Source organism: Cnephaeus nilssonii, assembly GCF_951640355.1.
Source record: "Cnephaeus nilssonii genome assembly, chromosome: 21".
Classification (NCBI taxonomy): domain Eukaryota; kingdom Metazoa; phylum Chordata; class Mammalia; order Chiroptera; family Vespertilionidae; genus Cnephaeus; species Cnephaeus nilssonii.
In genome coordinates, this window is record NC_137092.1 from 30,712,733 (window position 1) to 30,735,529 (window position 22,797).

Here is a 22,797-nt window from a genome sequence, read left to right on the forward strand (position 1 = left end):
TATCTTGGGGCCTATTTTACTTCCCGCTCTGCATTGCACGGCTGCAGAAACTAAAAGGTGTTTGCATTCCCTGAACAAGTCAGCGACTGTGGATGGGGAGGGGCGACAGTGTGACCTCTGGGAATGCTCCCGACAGCCCCAGCTCTGAGTGCTGGATCCGAATTCGGCAGCCAGTGGCAGCGAAGGCTGAGTGAGTCTGGAGGGCTTGGTGAAAGGGGCGATTTCAAGATGAATGAAAATATTGACGAGGATTGAATTAATTGGCAAAAGACAGGCCCTGGAGTCCAACGCTTTAGACCGGAATCTCAGTCACATCATGTAACCTTCCAAGTCTCAGTTTCTTCATCTGTCAGATGGGGCTAGTGACAGTACCCACTGTGAGGTTATCAGAAGGATCCAATAAAATACAGCATGCAGAAGAGATGGCACACCACCCAGCTCTTAGTGAGCGTTCGGTGTTGGTACTGCCGATTACGGTTGCGGGAGCATTATTCAGGGGCGGCATGGCGTAGGACAGGCTGCAATTGAAATTGGGAGGCCCAGACATGGGGGAGAGGGGCAGGATAGCCTGGGAGGGAGGGCTGATCGTAAAGGGGTGAGAGCGGGCAGGGAGGGCGACCCTGACTCAGAACTACAGGCAAGGGTTCCCCAGGGGGAGGATGGCCAAGGACAGGAGACCTCAGAGGTGAGAGCTCTGAGCTCTGTCTTCGGAGCACTTTCCTATGGTCTCTTCAGAGCGTTCACATCATGGTCTTGGCTGTGTTTTTTAGGGGAACTGCAGTCACATGGGGTCTGTGTCAGGGCGAGGGTCCCAGGAACACCTCTGGCTAAAGTTGGACTATAACTCGGCTCTCCAGCTGCCACCTGCTCCTCGACTCTGTCCCTGTCGCTCTGATGGCTGCTGCTTGGTTAGCCCCAAATCACAGCCCTCAGGAAGCTCACTGTGTCTGTCTGGCCCACGACCTTCGTGCATTTCTCGAGGTGAAGGCGAGGCCCTGGGGAAGAGACTTGAGGAGCCTGTGATTCTTCTCTGTCAGCTCCTCGGGGCTGGAGCAGACGAGAAGCTGCAGGAGGGTCAGGTGTGAAGGCTTAGGAGGGGCGTTGCACCAAGGTTGCAGGTCTTGGCTATTTCTGGTGCTTCTCAGCAGGTGCCCTCTAAAATCCCCCCAACCCTGGCCTGGCAGAGAGGGGGGGGGGTAGGCAGGGAGCGGGGGTGATGAAGTCTGTGGCTTTCTCCAACATTCTCAGTGCAGATGAGATAAATGCCCATCATCCGGACATGCGTGCTGCCCCGCTGGCCTGCCTTCTGAACCCCCTCACTCCTGCCTGGGCAACTCTGACCAAGACCAAGCCCCTCCCAACCTGCTTTCAGCCCCGCAGAGCCCCGCTGACCGCTGACGCTGACGGGGTGGGAAGGAGAGCCTGAGTTTGCAGCCCGGCAAAGAGAAGGCTGTTGGATGAGTCCTTGGCTGTCCTTGACTTTGCAAAGTATGGACAGGAGGAAAAGGCACTGACCAGCCACTCTCCATGTCTGTTAAGAGCAAGTGGAGTTGGATTTAAGTAGAAGCAGATAAAACCGTGTGTGTGTTTTTTCTGCTTCATAAACTTGACCACCGACCAATATAAAATTGACTTATTGGACAATTAATACAGAACGGGCCTTCAGTAAAGGGAGTAGCGGTGAGGGTTGGCAGAGCCAGGGCCTTGCTCTCCCAGACTGTCTCCATCTACACAGAATAAGAACACGAGCCCCACGTGGGCTGCAGGGCCACTGCGGTCCCAAAGGCGACAGCGCGTGTGCCAGCTCGCTGCAACCACACGCAGGGAACGGATGTCGGTGGTCACATTGTTACGCCAGGGGTAATGGCCGCTTGCATTGAATGGGTTAGAAGACACAGGCCTGGACCAAGTGCCTGTTGAGGTCCCTGATTCCAGCATCCCTCTCTGGGCTCCTCTGCCTTTGTTACAGAGGAACCGCTGGCCACTGGGAAACAGAGGAGGAGAAATGGGAGTGAGTCTGTGGAGGGGCTGTGCGGGCGCCCGGGGTCCCTCACCTTTGAGGCTGGGCGATTGTTACTAGAAAGGAGGGTGATAACCTAAACTCTGAAAGGGCCAGGAAGTCGAGTCCTCCTACCCAGACCCCAGGCATTGTGCGCGCCTCGGCCCTCCCTCCCTTTAGACGTCACAGCAGGCGCAGGAAGGGCCCCTGCCCTGGAGACGGTTCTCAGGTGGCACCAGAGGCTTCCCACCCGGGACCCAGGAGATTGCACTGTGGTGTCTGCTCTGGCCCGGGCCACTCTCCCTGCTTGGGTGCCGCTTCCTGGTGCTGACAGCTGGGTGTGATGGGCAGTCCCAGAGTGAGGGGCCTCGTTCCTCCCAGGGCTGGCCGCTGCCAGGGTACACGCTGCCCTTCAGTCCCCGGCACCATGTCTGAACACCGACCCCATGCAGCGCACCTGGATTCTTCCTGGTCAGTTAGCTGCTGGTCTATGTATGCCCTCTTGCCTTGGGGCTGGGCCTCCAGAGCAAAATGAGAAACGAAGAACACAAGCCTGGGATCACAGGTTTAGTCCAAGAATGGGCCATTGTCCTTCCAAACCAGGTGTTGTGAGCACATGCTATGTGCCCTGCACTAGGCCTGGCCCTGCCGGGGATACAGAAACATGAGACGTGGTTTCTGTTGTCAGAGGTCTCACAGGAGAGCTGGGAAGGCAGCATTTCATCTTATCTTTGATGGAAGCACCAGTGGGGAAAACATGACAGGATCAAATCTAGTTTAGCAGTATTAATGGGCAGCATTTACTAAGAGTGTACTATGGGTGTTAGGCACTTTCCATGCATTATCTCTAGTGGTCTTTCTACGGCCCGGTAAAGTTGGGAGGCTCCCTGGGGATTCCCACAGGTTAAGCTGTGAGAGACACCAGCCTTGGGTGCTGAGAACTGATGGGGGACCAGTGTGCAGTGCTTATGCTGCCCCTGCCTGACTCCCCCATGCCAGCCAAGAACACTGCAGCACCCCGCTTGCAGTCAGCGGGCTGAGTATCAGTGCAGGATGGGAAGGACAAATTGTCCAGACGTTCAGCTTCTGGGTCAACTCAGAAGCCCAAAGGTTGTTTGTAGTTGTGAGGCAGAAACGTTGGAAAAGTGCTGGCTAGATCCTGCAGCCCAATGGGCCTTCCGAGTTCTGTACTGGGTTCAGGACCAACTTCTGCCATCCGTGTATCGGTCTGTCCCTGTGCCATGGGCTTGCAAGGATAGCGTGTGAAAAAATACAGAACAGAGGAGGTGGAAGGGATGCAGCCACTTGATATGCACCACCAGTCCCCTAATTCTGCATCAGCTGCTTCCTGAAAATTAAAATGTCACTTTCCCAGATGCATTGATGTGGGTTACTCTACCGGAAACAGGCTTGCCTTGTATGGGGGTGTGGCTGATGGGGGCAAGACGAAGGGCCTTGGAAAAGATGGCCTCTGGCAGATCGCACGGCCAGGCCCCTTTTCAGAGGAGCTGGTGCCTGAGCCCAGCGCAGACCACAGGCCAGAAGGAGGGCACGCCCCTCCCTCTGTGGCAGCAGCATGGGATTTTGTGTGAACGTGCCGTTTGGGAGATAAGTGATTGTGCTTGCTCTCTAGGAATGAGGCGTCATCTGGGGTTGAAATAAGCACATCCTATGTCTGCATTTGGCAAAAGAACCTTAGAGGCTGCCATCGAGGTGGGTGAACAGTCCTGAGGATGGAAATGACCTCTCAGCCCCAGTCCCAGGGCAGGAGGCAGTTCTGGGTCTGGGTGATTAGCACTGGCTGTAGTTTCTCATGATCTCATTGGTCCTCAAAGGTGTTCACTGCACAGCCCAGGCCACGTGCAGAGCCCCCTGCTCCTGTTTCCGTGTTCAGTCTCCCAGGCGAGTCCTACCAGCTCCCAGGTACTCGGCTCTCCCCAGGGCCCTGGAGACCTGCCCAGGGCGCTTCCCAAGGCCCTCCCAGCCCTGATGGCAGAGCTCGGGGGTCAGCTGACTTGGGCTCTGATCACAGCTCTGTAGACTAGTTGCATAAACTGCCAGGAAAGCCCTTCCCCTCTCTGAGCTGAGTCCCTCACTGTGAAGGAAGGGTAGCACTTCGTGGGCTTGTGCTTGAGAGCTAAGACAAGGCAAGGAGATGCTTAGCATTGGCCTGGCCAGTAGCAGCTGTGAATCACACTGGCTTCCTCCAAGGCCACAGCTGGGCCACGATTCATCCAAAAACTGAGTCCTTCTGAGAGCCTGGGGAAAGGCTGAGAGAGGGGAGGTGACAGGCTCCTCACTCAGCTGGTAGGCCTGCGGGTGCAGTGCTGAGAGGATGCCGTGATAAAGCCGAGGGCAGACCGCACTCCGGCCTCCTCTACTTCTGACCATCTTTGCAGAGATGGCCGCTTGAGTTTGCCTTATGTACCACTGGGCTCAGACCTCACTAAGAAGCCCAAGGCTGCTCACGCCTGTGCACCCCTCCTGCGTCCAGCCCCAAGTCTCGGTGGCCAGTGTTGGGCCAGGCATACTCTGGAGTGGGGTACAGTGCCCAGGCCTTAGCAGGGACAGCAAGACCTCTGCCCTTGTCCAGAGCAGCAGTGAGGCTCCTGGTCAGACACCCACTCTGATCTCTAAAGGAGCATAGCATGGGCAGAGAATGGAAGAAGCGCACTGGTGCACCCCCTCATATGTGTACCCCGTGTTCTCCAGGAAAGGAGACGAAGGCCCCAAAAGGAAAAGCTCATGGAGCCAGTGACCCTTATCACTGAAAGAGCCCTTGGCCTCCAAGGAGCCCTGTCTGACCAGTCTCCTACTGCCCACCCCTACCCTTAATTCTGCATGGCCGGCCCTGCTGGGGGATGCAGGCTTCCTCCCCACCCAGCTCCCAGTTCCTCCCCACCCTGTCCCCCAAACTGAAACACCCCCGCAGGACAAGGGGAGAGGCACTAGCTCTCCAGATGAGCCCACACGTCGCGCAGGGCTGCTGTGCTGAGAGCTCGCGAGAAGGCACAGGGACCTAGCACATCAGCGAGACGTGACCTCACGCTGCGATTCCCCCAGTCCCTCTCACCCGGCCCCCTCCTGGGAGTGGGAGGCTCACCGTGCAGACAGTTCTGAGGATGTGTCCAGTGTGGATGTGAGTGGGTGACGGGGACGCTTTCTCTGGGAGTGCAGCCCAGCAAGCTCCCTTGGCAGCCGAGCGGCTGCACTCCGATGAGCCAGTTCCCACTTGAACTCGTGTATGTGGTGGCTCTCGGATTCAGTATCCAGTTGTGAGAAATGTGGATTTTAACAGTACAACAGAAAATTATCTACTGGGGAGAGGCAACCCCTAGAACAGTGGTTCTCAACCTTTCTAATGCCGTGACCCTTTAATACAGTTCCTCATGTTGTGACCCCAATGATAAAATTATTTTCGTTGCTACTTCATAACTGTAATTTTGCTACTGTTATGAACTGTAATGTAAATATCTGTGTTTTCCGATGGTCTTAGGCAACCCTGCTAGCGGTTCTCAACCTGTGGATTGCGACCCACAGGTTGAGAACCGCTGCTGTAGAGCCTAAGACCATCGGAAAACACAGATATTTACATTACAGTAGCAAAATTACAGCTATGAAGTAGCAATGAAAATAATTTTATGGTTGGGGGTCACCACAACATGAGAAACTGTATTAAAGGGTCACGGCATTAGAAAGGTTGAGAACTACTGCCCTAAAACAATCCAAGCAGTGACATTGTTATCGCCATCATTTTCCAAACCCAGACAGTTGCAGGGATGGAAGAGGTATTTGCTCTGGTGCTTTGCCCATGGGATGGTGTGACCTGACGGCTGAGATGTGCCACAGCAGCCCAGCCACACGCCACAGACAGGGTGGCACCGATCTCGGAGGACAAGGACAGTGATGTCAGAGCCAACTCTCCAGTGATGTACAAGTTGTCAGAATTCTCAGTTGTTTTGGTAGAGAACTATTTTTAAGGGTGGGATTATAATTATGCAAATACATGCTTTGTATCAGAATCTTTAATCCAGAAAAATTTAAGACAATGCAGCCAACCAGAAGATGTGTGGGATGGGTAAATCTTGAGTTACTGTCCTTTCAGTGATAGGAAGTAAAGCTGTAAAGATGCTAGTCCAGAGGACACCAGGGGAAGGCTTACCTGAGTGGGTGACTTCTGTGTCCATCGCAAGGGGTGCTTGTGAGGAGTAACGGATTGGACAAAGTGCTGAGCCCATGTCTGATCCTTCATTAAGTGGTTGGTTGGTGTTGGCCGCTCTTTGGGGGGAAGGCTCAGATGAGGGAGGGAGGGAACACTGGAGAGTGACTCCGATGTAAGGTGGTGCCGTGAGATGCCGGCCCTTCAGCGCCCACCCTGCCTCTCCCTCCTCTCACAGGTTCCCTTGGCTGCTGTCTCCAGCACAACTCTTTCCCCTCTTTTCAATTTCTCTCCATCTCAGGCCAGGAGGCCAAAGGGAAGTTCAGAAGACTATGCCCAGGGTGAAGAGAACAGTCCCAACCCTGCATGGGGAGCAGGATTCCGAAGGGGGTGAGGGAATGAGCTGGATGCCCAGTGGAGAAGTGTTCGGTGGGTTTGCGTCCTGCATGCCACGGATCCTTCCACTTGCTTACCTTCCGAGATGCAGGTGTTGCCGTGATTTCAGAAGTCACCGTAGAGCTCCCAGAGACGGGGGAGGCGTTGTTCAGGGCTGCTGGAGGCTGAACACGGGCGCACCTGTCTTAGCCCTGAGCACCTCTGATGAAGGGGGCCTGCAGCTCTACATTTGGCCGTTTTTTCCTGCCGAACTGAGGAAGGCCTGGGTGGGAAGAGGGACTGCGCTGGCTCGGACAGGGGAAGTGGGTGTAGTCATGCTCGGCGTGGGAAGTCTCAGGTTATGTGGCTGGGGCCAGAGGGAAGAGCAGCTCGATTTATGACTGTGGAGGGAGGGAGGGGCTTCCCTCAAATGTCATTTCGTTGCGTCGCTGCAGCAAGCCTGGAAGTAGGAATTTTGCAGATGTCCTCAGGGTCTGTGCCAGCGCACAGCAGGGTGGGCATGGCACCAGGTCTTGTTGGCACCTCAGCTGCATGAAGCAGGTGGGCACGGAAGCAGGACCCTGTGCGGACACAGCAAGGCAGGGAGTTGGGAGGGCCATGCTGAGGGTTTAGTGGATGGGAAGCAGCAGTAAAGGAAACTGAGTCTAGTCTCCGGCAGCTGCCATAACAAATTACCGCACGCTGGGCGGCTTAAACAACACAGTTACTCTCTCTCGCTTCTGGAGGCTAGAAGTCTGAAACCAAGGCGTCTGTAGGGTGGGTTCCTCTGGAGGCTCTGGGAGAAGATCTGCTCCATGCCTCTCTCCTGCCTCTGGTTGCTGCCTGCATTCCTCAGCATTTCTTGGTTTTGTAGCTGCGTAACTCTGAAAGCCACCTCCATCATCATGTGGCCTTTTGCTGTGTTTCCTGTCTTCTCTTTTCTGTCCCTTATAAGGACACTCATTGGATGGAGGGCCCAGCCTAATGCAGAATAATTTCATCTGCAAAGACCCTAATTCCAAATAAGGTCACGTTTGAGGTTCCAACTGGACATACCTTTTGGTGTTCACGATTCACTCTGCTACGCAGAGGGGACACAAAGCAAGGAGGAGAGTGACAAGTATGGCCCTACTGAGAGGCCAGAGGCTCACCTGCTGCAGCCCCTGCTTGCCTGGGCCATCAAGGCTGGCTCTCATCTGAAGTCACGCCCCGTCCTGAGGAATTAAAGGGACGCACAGCCTAATGTACCTAGCGAATCGGTTCCTCCTTAAGTGCTCAGGGGTCTCTGCTTCTTGGCCTCTCTCCTCCCCTGGGCCACATCTTCTCTCTGCTTCAGTGTTCTGTCCCTGAATTCTCTAGAGAAGTTACTGATGGACAGGGAGTGAGAGAAAGGAGCAGAGAGGGTGGCGGGGCAGGGCCAGAGGTTATGAACATATGCTGAGAGAAATCGTCCTTTTCCCTGAAACCAAGGCATTTTCCCTAGCAGGACGGCTTAGCACCTGGGCATGGTGGGGCCTCTGATGGTCAGGGTTAGTCTTAGCCCCTCCGTTTTTTCATCTGAAAAATGAGGACAGTGATTGTGTCCTCCTGGGGGGGGGGGCTGCTGTCAGGAGGGTGTGAGGTAGCACACACCACCCATTTAACAGCGGTGCCCCCCACCCCACCGGGACCGCTACCACGAAGACACTTTCCTGTCACAGGCAGGTGGCATATGGTGTCATTCCGTGTGCTGTTCCCTGCATGAGCACCTTCCCTTTTCTACCTAATTCCAGCTCATCCTTCTAGAATCATCTCAAAAGTCACCCCTTGAAGAATGATACATACTGCATTTACTCAGCAACTGTTAAATGTCAAGCACTCTTCTTAAAGGCTTGCTGATGTTATCCAGCTTAATCCTCTGGTAGCCTTATGAAGTCAGGAGTGGTATCTACGTTTATAGACAAGACACGGAGGCTTGGGGAACAAGTCTGTCTGATTTCCAGAGCTGGTGCTCATGCTGCCTGTCACTCCATCAGCTCCCGCCCACCTGGGCCCCTAGAGCCTCCATGCCACTCCACCAGCTCCCGCCCATCCTGGGCCCCTAGAACCTTGGACTTAAGCTGAGAGTTTGCCAGTCCCCTCTCAGACACTGGAGTCATCCCGCTGGCATTCCTAAAACCCTCTTTCCCACCTTCCCCCTCCCCAAGTCCCAGACAGCACCCAGGAGTGCTGATTCGGGCAGGGAGCTGAGGAGGGGGCGGGTAGTGTGTGGCCACTCACAGGTGAGCACACACGCACACACAGACAGCAGAGGTTCATGTTCACACCAGCCATCAACCCAGGGTTCTGAGACCTTGGTCCACGGATCAGGTCAGGCTGCCTGCATCAGAATCACCTGGGGGCTTGTTACCAACGCCAATTTCTGACCTTGCCAGGGAACATCTCGCTCTGTAGATAGCAGCCTCTCCAAGTGGTTCTGAAGCGCAGCCACATTTGCGACCTTGAGACCTGTTGATCTGGTCCAGCTGAGGAGGAACGTGATTCGCCCAAGGTCACACAGTGGCAGTTAGGGCCACTCTGAGCCTGTGTTCTTTCTCCTGCTCTGTGTGTTTCAGTTCGGGGATGTGTGTCTGAGTCCAACAAAAACCAAGCTAAATCCCTTTTAGCTTACCTACAGTTGTCTATGATTCTTACCTTAGCCTCTGCTCATTTACTCACAATGTCACTGAGAATTGACACTGCACATATTAGATATAGTTTTACTCTTTTAAGCACCAGGCTCCATTTGCTGTGCCTTCAGGACTCTGGGCAGTCCACCCCCTCCCACAGCTGTCTTCCCCTCTTGGTGCTGCTGGGACCCTCGTGCTCAATGGCCCCGAGGAACTCCTGTTCCCCTTGGCCTCATTCTGGTGTGCTCGAGAGGGGCCAGGCCCTCTTCGGATACAACCCAGAAGAGGGGGAACGCTTTTTCAAATAAACTTGAAAATAGCTTCTCCGAAGGCCCTGCAGCTGGAGGAGTGGGGTGTCGATTCATTTCAGCCTAACAACCGCTTCTCAAAGGCCTCCCGGGCTCAGGGTCGCTGCTTGGTGAGCCCTCAGACGGATGCGGAGATGGATGAGGGAGGCACAGCTGCTGTCCCAGCCCTGAGGCATCCTCTGTCTCCCCATATTCCAGTAAGTCACGAGCTGTTTAGCATTCTGTGTGGGCCTCACACGCCCAACACGTCAGGCCCTGCTGTGGGCTGGCAGGACACTGGCTGGCCAGGAAGGTCGGACTTAGCCCATCACTGGTGCCGGGATGCTTGTCAGCCCATCTCCAAGGCTGGGCCTTCCCAGGGGTGATTAGGGGGCCCCTGGTAACAGCCGCTTCAGACAGACCCTGCACCTCCCTGTTGCTGTGGCCCCTGTCTACAGATGGCCAATGTGAACAAAGGTGATGTCAAGGCAAGAGCCCTGATCCATTGGAGTTGTTTCTACCTAGCGGTGTGACCTTCAGCAGGTCGCTCTACCAGCTAAGCCCCAGTCTCCTAACCAAACTGTGGGAGGAGACCCCTGCACCCCTCCCTGGGATTTTGGCTTGAATGAGATAATGCACTTGGGTATATGGAATAAGCTGTAAAGCACAATAAAAAGTACTGTGCTATTGTAATCACGAATTGTGCATTCTCAAAGGGACTTCAGAGGTGATCTCATCCAGTGGTTGTTTTTTTTTTTTTGGACCAAGGAATCCTTTCCCAGAGTGAAATCTTACAACGAAGCCCAACACATTAAACAGGAAAACAAGAGAGGAAAACCTGGTGCTGCTCTGATGGGAGTTTGGGGACGAGGCTGTCCAGCTGGTGAGGGCACTTGCTCAGGGCCCGGCCTTCATGTGGCTCAAATTAATTTCATTTTGAAACTTCTCACCTTCATGGCACCTGTTAAAAATCTTCATCTCAGGGCTACTTCTAAGTATCAGCTCGCTGAGCTCACGTAAGAGATTGAAAAAATAAAAATTGGTCAGGCAGGGATGATGAAATCAGTATTAGGTCAGTCTGATTTAAAGGTGAGGGAAAATGGAAGTCCCTTAGGGTTTTATGTATTCATTACTCTTCAGGAGCTTCTGTGTTGTGCACTGAGACAGCGACCTGTAATCTCTTTTTCTCTCTCTACTAGACCACAAACATCAGACATAGACGTGTGTGTGCGCGTGTGCATGCTGGGGGCATACACATCACCTCTTTCACCCTAGCATAGGCCTCACAAACAGGGGGTTGGCCATAGTTTATTCACTGATGCATTCATTGATTCATTGACCACTGATTTAGCATGGTATGTACCAGGCCGATACTGAAGGTGAAACACACACACACACACACACACACACACACACACACAAATACAATGGAGAATAATGCATTGTGCCCACTTTCAGGGAGCTACTGCCTAAGGAAAAGACAAATAGGCAAAATGCTGCCTCTTAACAGGAATCTGCGATGGAGGTGCATGTGGCTGCCCCAAGCTTGGTACCACCAGGAAGGTCTTCTGACTGGGGGTTAGGGAGAGGCAGGGAAGCTTGTTGGAGTAGATGACTCCTAAGCTGAATCCTAACTAAAGGTTACGAAGGAATCCTGTTGAAGGAACGGGGTGGAAGATGATATTGAAGGGAGTTATTTCAGGACCTGAAATTGCTCAGTACAGACAGAGCACATAGAGCCATTGAGGGGCAGGAGAGTTGATCCGACAGCTTCATCCATCATGTCTGAGTGTTTGAATTGATCCATTTCCATCCACCAGGGGGCAGTGAATCTGCAATGGAGACTCCAAACCCCAAACTCCAGGGGCTCTGCAGTAGGGGTCGAGCGAGATAGGCACCATTTAGCTGAAACATGGAAACAGCCTTCCCATCCATTAGGGCTCTGCACCAATACAGAGGGCACCTCATCCCCCCACACTGATGTAATTTCAGTGTTGGGCAGAGGGCGTTCTGGGGGACAATACCCTTCCAAAGAGAGCGTCTGGAGGAAAGAATTTCAGAAATGCTGCCTGGGATATTGTCGTCTTTGACATTCGTAAGGCTCACTGGCACGTCAAGGCTCTGAGAAGTCCTACAGTAAAGCAGCAAATTTAATGTTGTCATGTGGCTCAAATTCATTTCATTTAGAAACTTTCCACCTTCATGGCACCTGTTAAAATTTCACGGAATACTTAGAAAAGCAAGACAGACTTTCCCAGGCCTCCCGCTAGAGCCTGTTCAGAGCGGAGGGCATCCTGGGCTTGGGGTCTGGCCCATCATTCCTAGGGCAGGCTGCTGCTGTGGAGCATTGCAGAGCAGAGGACAGCTGCTGTGGCAGCACAGACTCATGGTCGTGAGGCACGCGGCCACTCCGGCCCACTTGGATCTAAAGTACTTGGCCAAATATCTGGTCATGGCTGCCTCTGAGAAAAGAGTCCATGACCAACTTCTCCAAAAGAGCGGCTGAAGTTAGCAAGCAGAGACCTAGACCCCAGATAAGCAAAGCCGTCAGACCACATCAGCTCTGTGTCCGCAGGGCTGCTGGTTTTGTTCTCTGACTTCCAGAGAGGGGGGGGGGGGTTCAGAGGCCTTCCGGAATTGCAGGCAGCTCTTTCCTGGTTCACCTGCGCATCGGAGGAGCCCGTGATGTTCAGGTGGGGCTGCCTCGGGCACCCAGGATGAGCGGGGGCAGCACCTAGCACGACCTTTTGGGAAAAGCCAAGAGACTTCAGAGTCAGCATAGAGCCGAGGAGACTAGCCGGTGAGTGCTGAGCTGCCCCGTTGATGACACGGCCACATGGGAATGACCTGTGGGGCGTTTGGCTGAGGAGCACATCCACCTCCTTGAGGCGGAGCTACGTGTCCACCGTGGACACAGCATCAGCCTTTGTTAACCTGCGGGATGCTCTACTGTACAACCTCCCGGGATAAGTTCTGTGTTGACTCCTCAACATCTGAAGAAGTGCTTCCTTTTCTTTAGCCTTAAAACATCTCATTTCATCTCAAGGCTGCCCCTGTCCTTTGATATTGGGAGTGGGTAAGAAGACTGTGTGTTTGAACCAATCCCTTCCTCGTATAACATTGAGCTCTGTGATTTCATCTTTCCAGGCAGAACACATTCTCCCATTGATTCATTAGCTCATATTTATCTGTTATTCATTCATTTATTCATTCATTCCACAAATATTTACAAAGGGCCCCCTAGTTACCAGATGTTTTCCAAGTTCTGGAAACAGAGAACAAAAGAGACAATCTCTGTTCTCTTAGGGTAGATTACACACACACACACAGAGTGGCCAGATTATGATCTCTGAACGCATAATAATCTGGCCACTCAGTGTGTGTGTATGTGTGTGTGTGTATGTATGTATATGTATGTTTGTGTGAATTCATGCACCAGGCGTCATATATATATATATATATGTGTGTGTGTGTGTGTGTGTGTGTGTGTGTGTATTGGAGGCCTGGTGCATGAATTCACACATACATATGTGTGTGTGTGTGTGTGTGTATAGGCATATGTATGTGTATATATATATGACATGTGTGTGTGTGTGTACACACACACACACACACATCCTACCTAATAATAGACAAATATGCAAATTGACCATACCTCCGACACACCCACAAGCCACACCCACCATCCAATCAGAGCGAGTATGCAAATTAACTCAACCAAGATGGCTACAGCCACAGAGATCAAGGTTTCCTAGGTAACAGAGGAAGCCAAGCTTTCTGCCTGCCCTTGCCAGGCCTAAGCCTCCACTCAAGCTACAAAGTTTCAATAATAGAAGGTAAACAAATTTAAACAGAAATGGTGGCAGAATGGAGCTTGAGAGAGCAGGCCAGGGTTGCTCCCGGCAACAGGGGAAGCAAAGTTTTCCGTACACCCTGGCTGGGGCCAGCCGCGGAGGGAGCCCCAGGCTTGGCTTCCGCTCCAGGCTACAAAGTTTCAATTGTAGAAGGAAAATAAATTCCAGACACCAGGTCCTCCGCTTGGGTTGCCAGGGGGCGTGGCCGGCCTGCAAACCACCACAGGCCCCTCGCTCAGGCCGCCCCACGCTCCAAGGGAACCCCACCCAGATCAGGGACACCCTTCAGGGCAAACCAGCTGGCCCCCACCCCTGTACCAGGCCTCTATTCTATCTAATAAAAGAGTAATATGCAGATTGATCATCACTGCAACACAATATAGCTGCCCCCATGTAGACACAAGATGGCCACCACAAGATGGCCAGCAGGAGAGGGCAGTTGGGAGGCACCTGGCCTGCAAGGGAGGGCAGTTGAGAGGGACCAGGCCTGCAAGGGAGGGCAGTTAGGAGTGACCAGGCTGGCAGAGGAGGGAAATTGGAGGCAAACAGGCTGGCAGCAGAGTGGTTAGGGGGTGATCACACTGGCAGGCAGAAGTGGTTAGGGGCAATCAGGAAGGCAGGCAGGCAAGCAGTTGGGAGCCAGCAGTCCTGGATTGTGAGTCGGACATCCCTCGAGGGGTCCCAGATTGGAGAGGGTACAGGCTGGGCTGAGGGACAACCCCCCTCCGTGCACGAATTTCGTGCACCGGGCCTCTAGTATATGTATATGTATGTGTGTGTGTGTATATGTATATGTGTGTGTATATATACACACACACACACACACACACACACACACATATATTATTAGAGGCCTGGTGCATGAATTCACGCATGGGTGGGGTCCGGCCAGCCTGGCTAGGAGAGGGGACATGGGCAGTTGGCCGGCCTGCCTGCTGGTCGAGCTCCTGGTCGAGGGGACAATTTGCATATTAGCCTTTTATTATATAGGATATACACTGAGTGGCCAGATTATTATGCGTTCAGAGATCATAATAATCTGGCCACTCAGCAGTGTGTGTGTGTGTGTTTGTATATGTATATGTATATGTATATGTATATGTATATGTATATGTATATGTATATGTATATGTATATGTATATATTAAGTAAAAAATACGATGTGATATGCAAAGTACAGTGCTAGGCCCCTAGGGAGCTTGCAGAGGTAATAGGATAAAGATGTAAACAGCTGGTATCTTGTTTGGGAATTGCGGCTTACAAAGAACAGAACCCCTCTTGAAGAGGACACAGTAAGAGTCCATTTCTTGCTGTTGGGAAGCCAAGAGTTTAGGAAAAGGCAAGTGAAGGTAGTCACCAACCAAAGCCCAGAAGACCTTGGCAGGGATGTGAGGGGCTGGGAGCCTTGCCCGTGGGGGCAGGCTGGCAGCCAGAGCTGTGACCCGCAGAGGGACCACGTGGCCCATCAACACGCGTGTCATTTTGTCTCTCCCCAGATCGTGTTCCGGAAGATCAGCGACGTGAAGCGGGAAGAGGAAGAGCGCATGAAAAGGAAGAACGAGGCCCCCCTGATCCTGCCCCCGGACCATCCTGTCCGGAGACTCTTCCAGAGGTTCCGGCAGCAGAAAGAGGCCAGGCTGGCGGCCGAGAGGGGGGGCCGGGACCTGGATGACCTGGACGTGGAGAAGGGCAGTGTCCTGGTGGAGCACGCCTCGGCCAACCACAGCCTGGTGAAGGCCAGCGTGGTCACGGTGCGCGAGAGCCCGGCCACGCCCGTGTCCCTCCAGACCTGCCCCCCAGGGGCGGGGGTGCCGGACCTCGCCAAGCTGCACGCGCCGGGGTCCGAGTGCCTGGGCGCCAAGGCCGGCGACTGTGCCAAGCGCAAGGGCTGGGCCCGCTTCCGAGATGCCTGCGGGAAGGGCGAGGACTGGAACAAAGTCTCCAAGGCCGAGTCCATGGAGACGCTCCCTGAGAGGACCAAGGTGGCCGGGGAGGCCACACTGAAGAAGACGGACTCGTGTGACAGCGGCATCACCAAGAGCGACCTGCGCCTGGACAATGTGGGCGAGGCCCGGAGCCCCCAGGACCGCAGCCCCATCTTGGCTGAGGTCAAGCACTCCTTCTACCCCATCCCTGAGCAGACGCTGCAGGCCAGCATCCTGGAGGCCAAGCTGGAGCTGAAGGAGGACATCAAGGCCCTGCACACCAAGATGACCCACATCGAGACACAGCTGGCCGAGATACTCAGGATATTAGCTTCCAGAAGGTCCTCCCAGTCCCCCCCGGAGCTGTTTGAAATATCCGGGCCCCACTCCCCAGAATCGGGGAGAGACATTTTCGCCGCTAGCTGAGAGGTCTGTTCATAAACAGTCAGAGACAAAAACCGACCCCCCTGCCCTAGGCAACACCCCCACCACGCACACCTACATGAGCAACCACTCTCGAAGCAGGCTCTTCCTGACAGAAAACCAAAGTGGGACCAGTTGCTTAGGCACACGCTCTCCTTCAGTCAAAGGCGTGGGAAGGGGAGTGTGCATCGGAACTGTCTTTGCGCAATTTCGGAAGAGGGGGCATGCGGTCTAAAGGGTGTTTTCCTTCCTTTTTAATTTTTTACTGCCGTGATATTAGTAAAAGATGAAAACTACCAGAAAAGAGCAGCAGCCATTTGGACATTGGTGGGGGAGCACCGAGAACCCCTCACGTAGGTCTGCTCCTTCTCCCAGTTCCCAAAGACTGTGGTGGGCACAGGATTTCCCAGCATTCCCTGTCCTTGTACAGCCTGTGTCCGGCATCACCGTATATTTTCCTACAGTTGTCGTTTGTAATGAGCTCGGGACAAGGGGAGTTGGAGGGACAGGGAGGGGAGCGCCTTTCAACTTTCTGTCTCTAATGGTTAAGGCCAAAAAGCAGCTGAGGTGCTGTGGGTGCGTCCCACAGACACAGAGCCGGGACTCCTCAGGCTCCTTTCTCCAAAGAGGTGGACCAAGCGTAAGAGCTGAGAGGGGCCCTTGGGATCCAGGGATTCTCCGCAGCTGGCTCCTCAGGGTGTTCAGAGTGGGGGGTCCTGGAGGCCCCAGATGAATTGTGGCCTTGCTTCACGCCACTGGCCTCATCACCAGGCCCCTTTGCTTCTTGTCCTTCTCCACGTCTCCCCACGCGCTCCTGTGGCATTCCTCAGGGTATGGGACATCAGCAGGAAGGGTGATGAGCCCAGAGTTGCTTCATTAGCCAAGCAGACACACATAACCTCAGAAAAAATGATTGTAGCAAGTGCTATGTTTCTATTGTAATTCTCATTGGGATTGCCCTTCAGAAGTCTGGATTTTGTCCGCTGCATGGGGTCATTAGAGGACACGTAGGAGCCAGGCTTGGCCTTATTTTAAAGCTACTCTCTTTACCTCCTACTAGAGTCAGTAGGACTTCAAGAGGGACTCTGAAAAGACTGCAGGGCCATGATGGTCCTTGCTCCCGGAGCTGGGAAAAGAGAATGGCGCGGTGGGTTTCCGTCAGTCTCTGTGAGGTGATGGAGAGAGGTGGCCATGGAGCTATAGGGTCTGTAGGGAAGGTCCGAGCTCAGAACGATGACCATGGGGCCGCCTGTGGGCCATCCAAGACCCTATGCCACAGTCCTCGGGGACTCGCCATTGCTTCCTATGACGTGGGGGCAGGTCATTCCTGTGCTTGGGCTGCTGTCATCGGTGTCTGGGAAAGGAAAGAGAAGAGTTCCCTCCCAAGCAAAGTGGGGCTCTCCCAGGTGTTTGCCCTGCAGAGAGGAACCAGGACCTTTAAAAACTGACAAGCAAGGTTGGAAGTTCAGCTCTAAGAACTCAGCTCTCAGAGAGTGAGGTCAGCATGCAGGTGGGTCTGGCCTGTGAGGGACAGCATGGAGTTCCAGGGCCCTGGCCTTCTGCACCTGCTACACCGCAGCAACCCTCTTAGCACCTGTGCCCAGCATTGCCTTGCTGCAGAGAACCTGGACCCCAGCGCTGATTTCCCTGGGACTGAGGGGACCCTGACAGGTCAGGACCTGCCCTACCAGAGATAGTGGCCGTGGTGCCACCCAGGATTTGGCCCTCAGTTGTCTGGGCAGAGTGGGGCTGTCCCCTCCTGGCTCCCAGGGTTGGCACAGATGGCCCTGGGGAAACAAGTCTGGAGGTCAAGGCCAGGGACCTTCCCCAGGGGTCCCGCACTCTCGCACGAGGCTTACAGGGGTGGCCCCAGGCTTCCTGAGGCTGAGAAATCATTAGATTGAGCCTCAGATAGAAGCCCAGAGAGAAGAGGAAGTGAGATTTCCTGAGGCCGAGTCATGATGGTTTGTGATCCTGGGTAAAGCCACAGGCTCTCAGCTTCTTTAACTTGAGAAGCTGCCCACGAGTCCTTGGGGCAGAGGCTGTAAAATAGCCAGAATCCCATGTCAACTTCCCCTGGCTTTCCTTTCCTTAAACATGCTCCTCACCTGCTGGAATTCCAATGGTTCGGGCCGCTGCATTTAAAGCAGGCACGGGCCCTGATCACTAGCATCCAGCTTCAGAAGCACCTGCCCATGCCCCAGGCTCCCGCCCAGCCCTTCTGCTTCCCTCATCTCCGCCTGAGGGGCACAGTGTCTATTCAGAAATGACTCCCCATCCTGGTCTGAGGGGCTAAGATGCTGATGCCTGAGGCTCTGAAGCCCAGACTTGTTTGGGGGGAAATAAAGCTCCATAAATGTACTCCTAGCATTGACCCTTAGGACTCAAACTGGGCTTGACTGGAAGGCCAGGCCTGTTCATCTTGAGGTCACAGGGCCCACGGCACGTGACAGTGAGAGCACCACGTGTCTGTCTATGCTTTTGTTCTCCATTTAAGGGTTCTAGGTATTTTGCTGTAATTGTTTTCTTGCAGGGGGGGGGGGGGCGCGCATTTTTGAAATGAGTCAAACCTTCTCTTCTTTCATTTTTATGACATGCACTTGGTTGGAGGCTGCTTTGTGCTAATCACCTGCGCTTGCCTGAACACTGCTCTGGGTTCCCAGCAAGGACCACGAGCTTCACATCCCACTGACTGAGCCTCCCCCTGTAAACCATGCCATGACCCTCCGAAGGCCTGAAAAGAGGGAGGGTTTTAAGAGGGTTAGTGGGTAATGTTTTAGCACAAGAGGAGAGGAGCATTCTGCAGTGATGGCGAACCTATGACACGCGTGTCAGCACTGACACGTGTAGCCATTTCTGATGACACGCGGCTGCATGCCGAGGATGAAACATTTGCAACTAGAGTCTTGGAGTTAGTTTTTTCCTCAAAGTGACACACTACCCGAGTTATGCTCAGTTTTTTGGCGAAGTTTGACACACCAAGCTCAAAAGGTTGCCCATCACTGTAATCAAGGAAGGGGTTAGAAGAGGGCAAAGGCAGATATAGAGCAGGTGGAGCAATAGGGTTAGGGGGAAGCCACAGTTGGTGCTGCCAGGTAAGAGGCCTCAGAGGCTTTTAGATCTCCTTTTAGTCATTTCGTAGCTTAAGTTAACTTAGAAATGGTATTTGTAAAGAGGCCTGAATCTGTTTAGAAGCCTCTAAGTACCAATTAAAGTCGCTTTCACATTCAGATCCTTTAGTTCTGTTGTCATGATCTTCTAATCTAGTCCTGAGAAACGTTTGGGGAGATTGAGAGTTCTGCATAATGACCACTGAAGTGCTAAATAATCTTCAGTAAGGTTGCTTCATTTAGTAAAAAAAAATGCACATGAATCAAAACTAACTTTTAACATAAAGCCAGCTGGGGTCCCTGAAGGAGGGCCATCCTTAGGGCATTCAGAGGCCTGGGCTCCCATTTCTCTTGAGAGCAAAAGAAACATTCCTAAACAGTCTGAAGGGGGCGCTTTCAGGTTGGGAGTTGTTTTGTTTTACTAGGACTGTGTGCCTTTCACGGATACGTTTTGTTTTTTGTTCTCCTAGAGAACGACTTCTGCCCTAGTTGTTCCACTCAGGCCCAGGTGTCCCTCATTTCACAGAAATTTTCCTGGCTGTTGGCAGGCAACCTGATGTCAGTCTGGCCTTTCTGTGACCAATGTATCCTCTCTCAGAGTCTTTTGCTTCTGAGACCAAAACTCTCACAAGGAGGTGGTGAGAACTCTGGTAAGATCTATTTGCTGGACCCATGACCATTGATATTTTTAATTTCTGCTCTCGAAAATTCCAAAGTAATTATACCAAAATTCTAGTGCACTTCTAACAAGAAAACAAACGAGTAGAATGACCGCTGAGACCGAAAGAATGAAGCATTTCAATAGGTTCTGAATAAAGTGGGAGAGGGAGCTCAGAATCCCAGAGGAGACTCCCCAAACCGGAAGTGAAGGTGACTCACAGAAGCTATGAGCACAGAGGGGCTCAAACGACCTTTGCAGGTCATTTCTTTTGGGTCCTACTTCTGACACCAAGGAATGTGACCTAAATAAACAGGCAAGTTCAAAATTGTAAAAAAAAAAAAAAAAAAAAAAAAAGACGAATTTGGGAATAACAGAGGAATTGCAATTCGGGACAAGCAAACTGTAGCAAACTACAGGCGAGTCCTAAATGGCAGCTCCTCGGCCATTCCTGAGAGCTCATCTTCTTTGGCAGTTTTGAGCTTGCCTCTCTATTCAGGTCGACAAAGCCAACTGTCAGCCTCTTGTCCGAGTCTGTGTAGGGACTACCTGAATGCCTTAGGAACACCAGGTGTAGGAAGAACCTTGCCTCCTCTTGTGCACCTTCTGGGAAATCTTGGGAGCCCTGGTGGAGATGCAAATTGAAGTGCATTTGATGAAGTGCAATAAAGACGTTTAGCCTTAAGACCCTTGAATGGAACTCCAACTCTACTGGAGCCGCCAACACTCTTTCCCCTTTCTTCCCCCCTCACATAGCGTTGCTTAAACAGGAGGCCCACTGAGGGCCCACTGGGCCCCGGACAGCCTCTCTTCTGTGTAAATCATTGTACTGTCTTCTCGCTCGCTTCAGTGAAAATTACCTTCACCAGCTCTCGTGCCCTCCAACTGGAGGGGATTTCAGTGTCCTCTCAGCACCAACTGCAGCCGTTAAAGAAATCACCATTTTCTTGAGAACCAAGATGTTCGTGTGGAGAAGTTTTCATTTCCATCCCCCGAAGTTCAATGTGAATCTGCCTGAAGCTTAGTTTCACATGAAACTTCCTTCACGCGAGCTTCTCGGACTCCTTCTGGAACCTCTAGAACTGGACTTGAACAACCTGCAGGTGCCGGACCGGTGGAGGCCCTCCTGGCCCGCCATCAAACTCTTCCTAGAGCCATTGTCTCTTTCTCTGTGACTTCTGGATCCATTAGTTGTACAATGAGAAGCTCACGGATCTTGTATCAGGATATGAACTACCTTTGTGTTAAGAAAGATTCAAACGCCCCCAATGAATGTATTCTCTTAATATTCAGACGCTGTATTTCTGCATCAGTTGGACTGTCCCCATCCGACATTCTGCCAACACGGCAAGGACGCCTACTCATGGGCAGTTTGTCATCCTGGGGCTTCTCCTTATATTAACACTCTTTCCATTGAGTCCTGCCAAATCCTTCATTGGGTTTTCTTTTTCCTTGGCATCTGTCACTTTGTCCAAATGAGCATGTATAAACACAAGTGCAAATGAGCCGATACTATTTTTGTGGCAGGTGGAGGATGCTGCCAGGAACTCCCTTGTATGTCTGCAACTTGGGAATGTTAAGAGGAACATTTGGGTCCCTCCATTGATGATATTCCCTTCTCAACATTTTTAAACAAGCACAAATGATATTTGTAAAAAAAATGTTTAATTTTATTTATTATGGTAATAAACTATTTTATACATGACACTTACTTTTGCCTTTCCTTATATAATTTCAATTGGGTGTTCTTACCTAAAATGACAGAACAAGAATGGCACTTCCTATTCCTTTTTGAGAGCTTGGGAAGCTCTAATTTGGAGGCACCTACAATTGTGGGTTTGAGAACTTAAAATTCTAGAGTCCTAGCCAGGTTGCTCAGTGGTTAGAGGCTTCTTCCCTGGTGTCTGTGTGGGAGGCAACCAATTGATGTGTCTCTCTCACATCGATGTTTCTCTCTTTGTCTCTCCCTCTCCCTTCCACTCGCTCTAAAAAATCAAGGGGAAAAATATACCCTTGGGTGAGGATTAAAAAAAAAAATTCTAGAGGCACCAAGATTGTGTGTCAAAGTGAACAGTTGTTAAGGGGCTTTGCAATATGACCTTGAAGTAGAGCTGTGTCTGTTCTACCAGTTACAGAGATGTCTTCAAAGCCTTCATCACTGGAAAATTATGGCACAACATACTGACTTAACACTTATCTGAAACTGACCTCCACTGAGAAATGTACTTTTTTACTTTGAACAATTTGGATTGAAATTTGTATAAGATATATGAATGCTGTCCTGCCTTCTAAGATATAGTGTAAAAAGACGCCACACCTAAATCTTTTCAGAATGATTCCGTGTGGACAGGCTGACAGAACGAGTTTGATCTGTGCTTTAATTCACTGATGTTCTCAGACGCTACGAGGGCAGAGGACTGCTTGGCCCTAAAGTAGTCCTCCACCAGCACTGTTTCTGTTCTGCTCTGGTTTTAATAGGTATGGCTTCCTGCTCAGGGCAAGATTCTCCACAATACTGCCAACCTGAGTTCCTACTTAATGCCAATGGACCACATTTCAATAGGGGCATCTTTCTTTTCATAGACAGTACAACTTCAGGGGTGAGCCTCTGTGATCTGCAAGCCGAATTCAGGCCTCTGCCTGATCTCATAAGGCCACAGAATGAATCCGGTATTTTTAATGACATTCTTCCCCTCACCCTGTTACTTAATTAAATTGCAAAAACATAAAAATAATTTAAGGGTATATTGCTTAAAATTTCAAATGATTGGTATTCATGCCAAAGATCTCTCCTAATAAAGCTGTAAACTTTACATTCTTTAGATGTCCTCAAGAGGTCACTGGTTTGATTCCTGGTCAGGGCACATGCCCAGGTTGCAGCTCATCTTCAGTAGGGGGCATGCAGGAGGCAGCCAATCAATGTTTCTCTCTCATCGATATTTTCATCTCTCTATCCCCTCTCTCTAAAAATCAATAAGAACATATTTTTAAAAAAGAAAGGCCTCAGCAAGGTTTCTTGACATGCTGAGAGAGGCCGCACTGTTAGGATAAGCTGCTTGTCAATAGTGGTCCTACTGAATGGATCCATTTGCCAGAAAACAAGCTCATTACATTATGGTTCATTTCTCATACTTAGTCATTGTTTTAAGTAAGCAAAACGAGCAGTATCCATTTCTTTAAGGGGAACCCCTCCCACTAAATTACTATTCTCCCAGCATATAGATCATTATAAAATCATTATGATTGATTTTTTTCCCTAGGTCTGCAGTCTTGAATAAAGTTTTTTCTGCTATCACTTCAAACAAATTAATCTGAAGAAATAATACGATACTTTTAAGTCTCTTGTGTGGCCCCAAGAA

General features: G+C 51.7%; 1 protein-coding gene across 2 annotated transcripts in view; it reads left to right on the forward strand.

The window, feature by feature from the left end:
* KCNH1 (potassium voltage-gated channel subfamily H member 1) overlaps positions 1-15,673 on the forward strand; it is a gene marked incomplete at both ends in the record, with an annotated part of 267,549 nt that extends 251,876 nt beyond the window's left edge. For both annotated transcript variants that reach the window (XM_079761861.1, XM_079761862.1), the window contains one exon: positions 14,819-15,673. In XM_079761861.1, coding sequence (XP_079617987.1) covers positions 14,819-15,673 — 855 coding nt within the window. The remainder of the gene's footprint in view (positions 1-14,818) is intronic.
* Between the last annotated feature and the right edge of the window lie 7,124 nt (positions 15,674-22,797).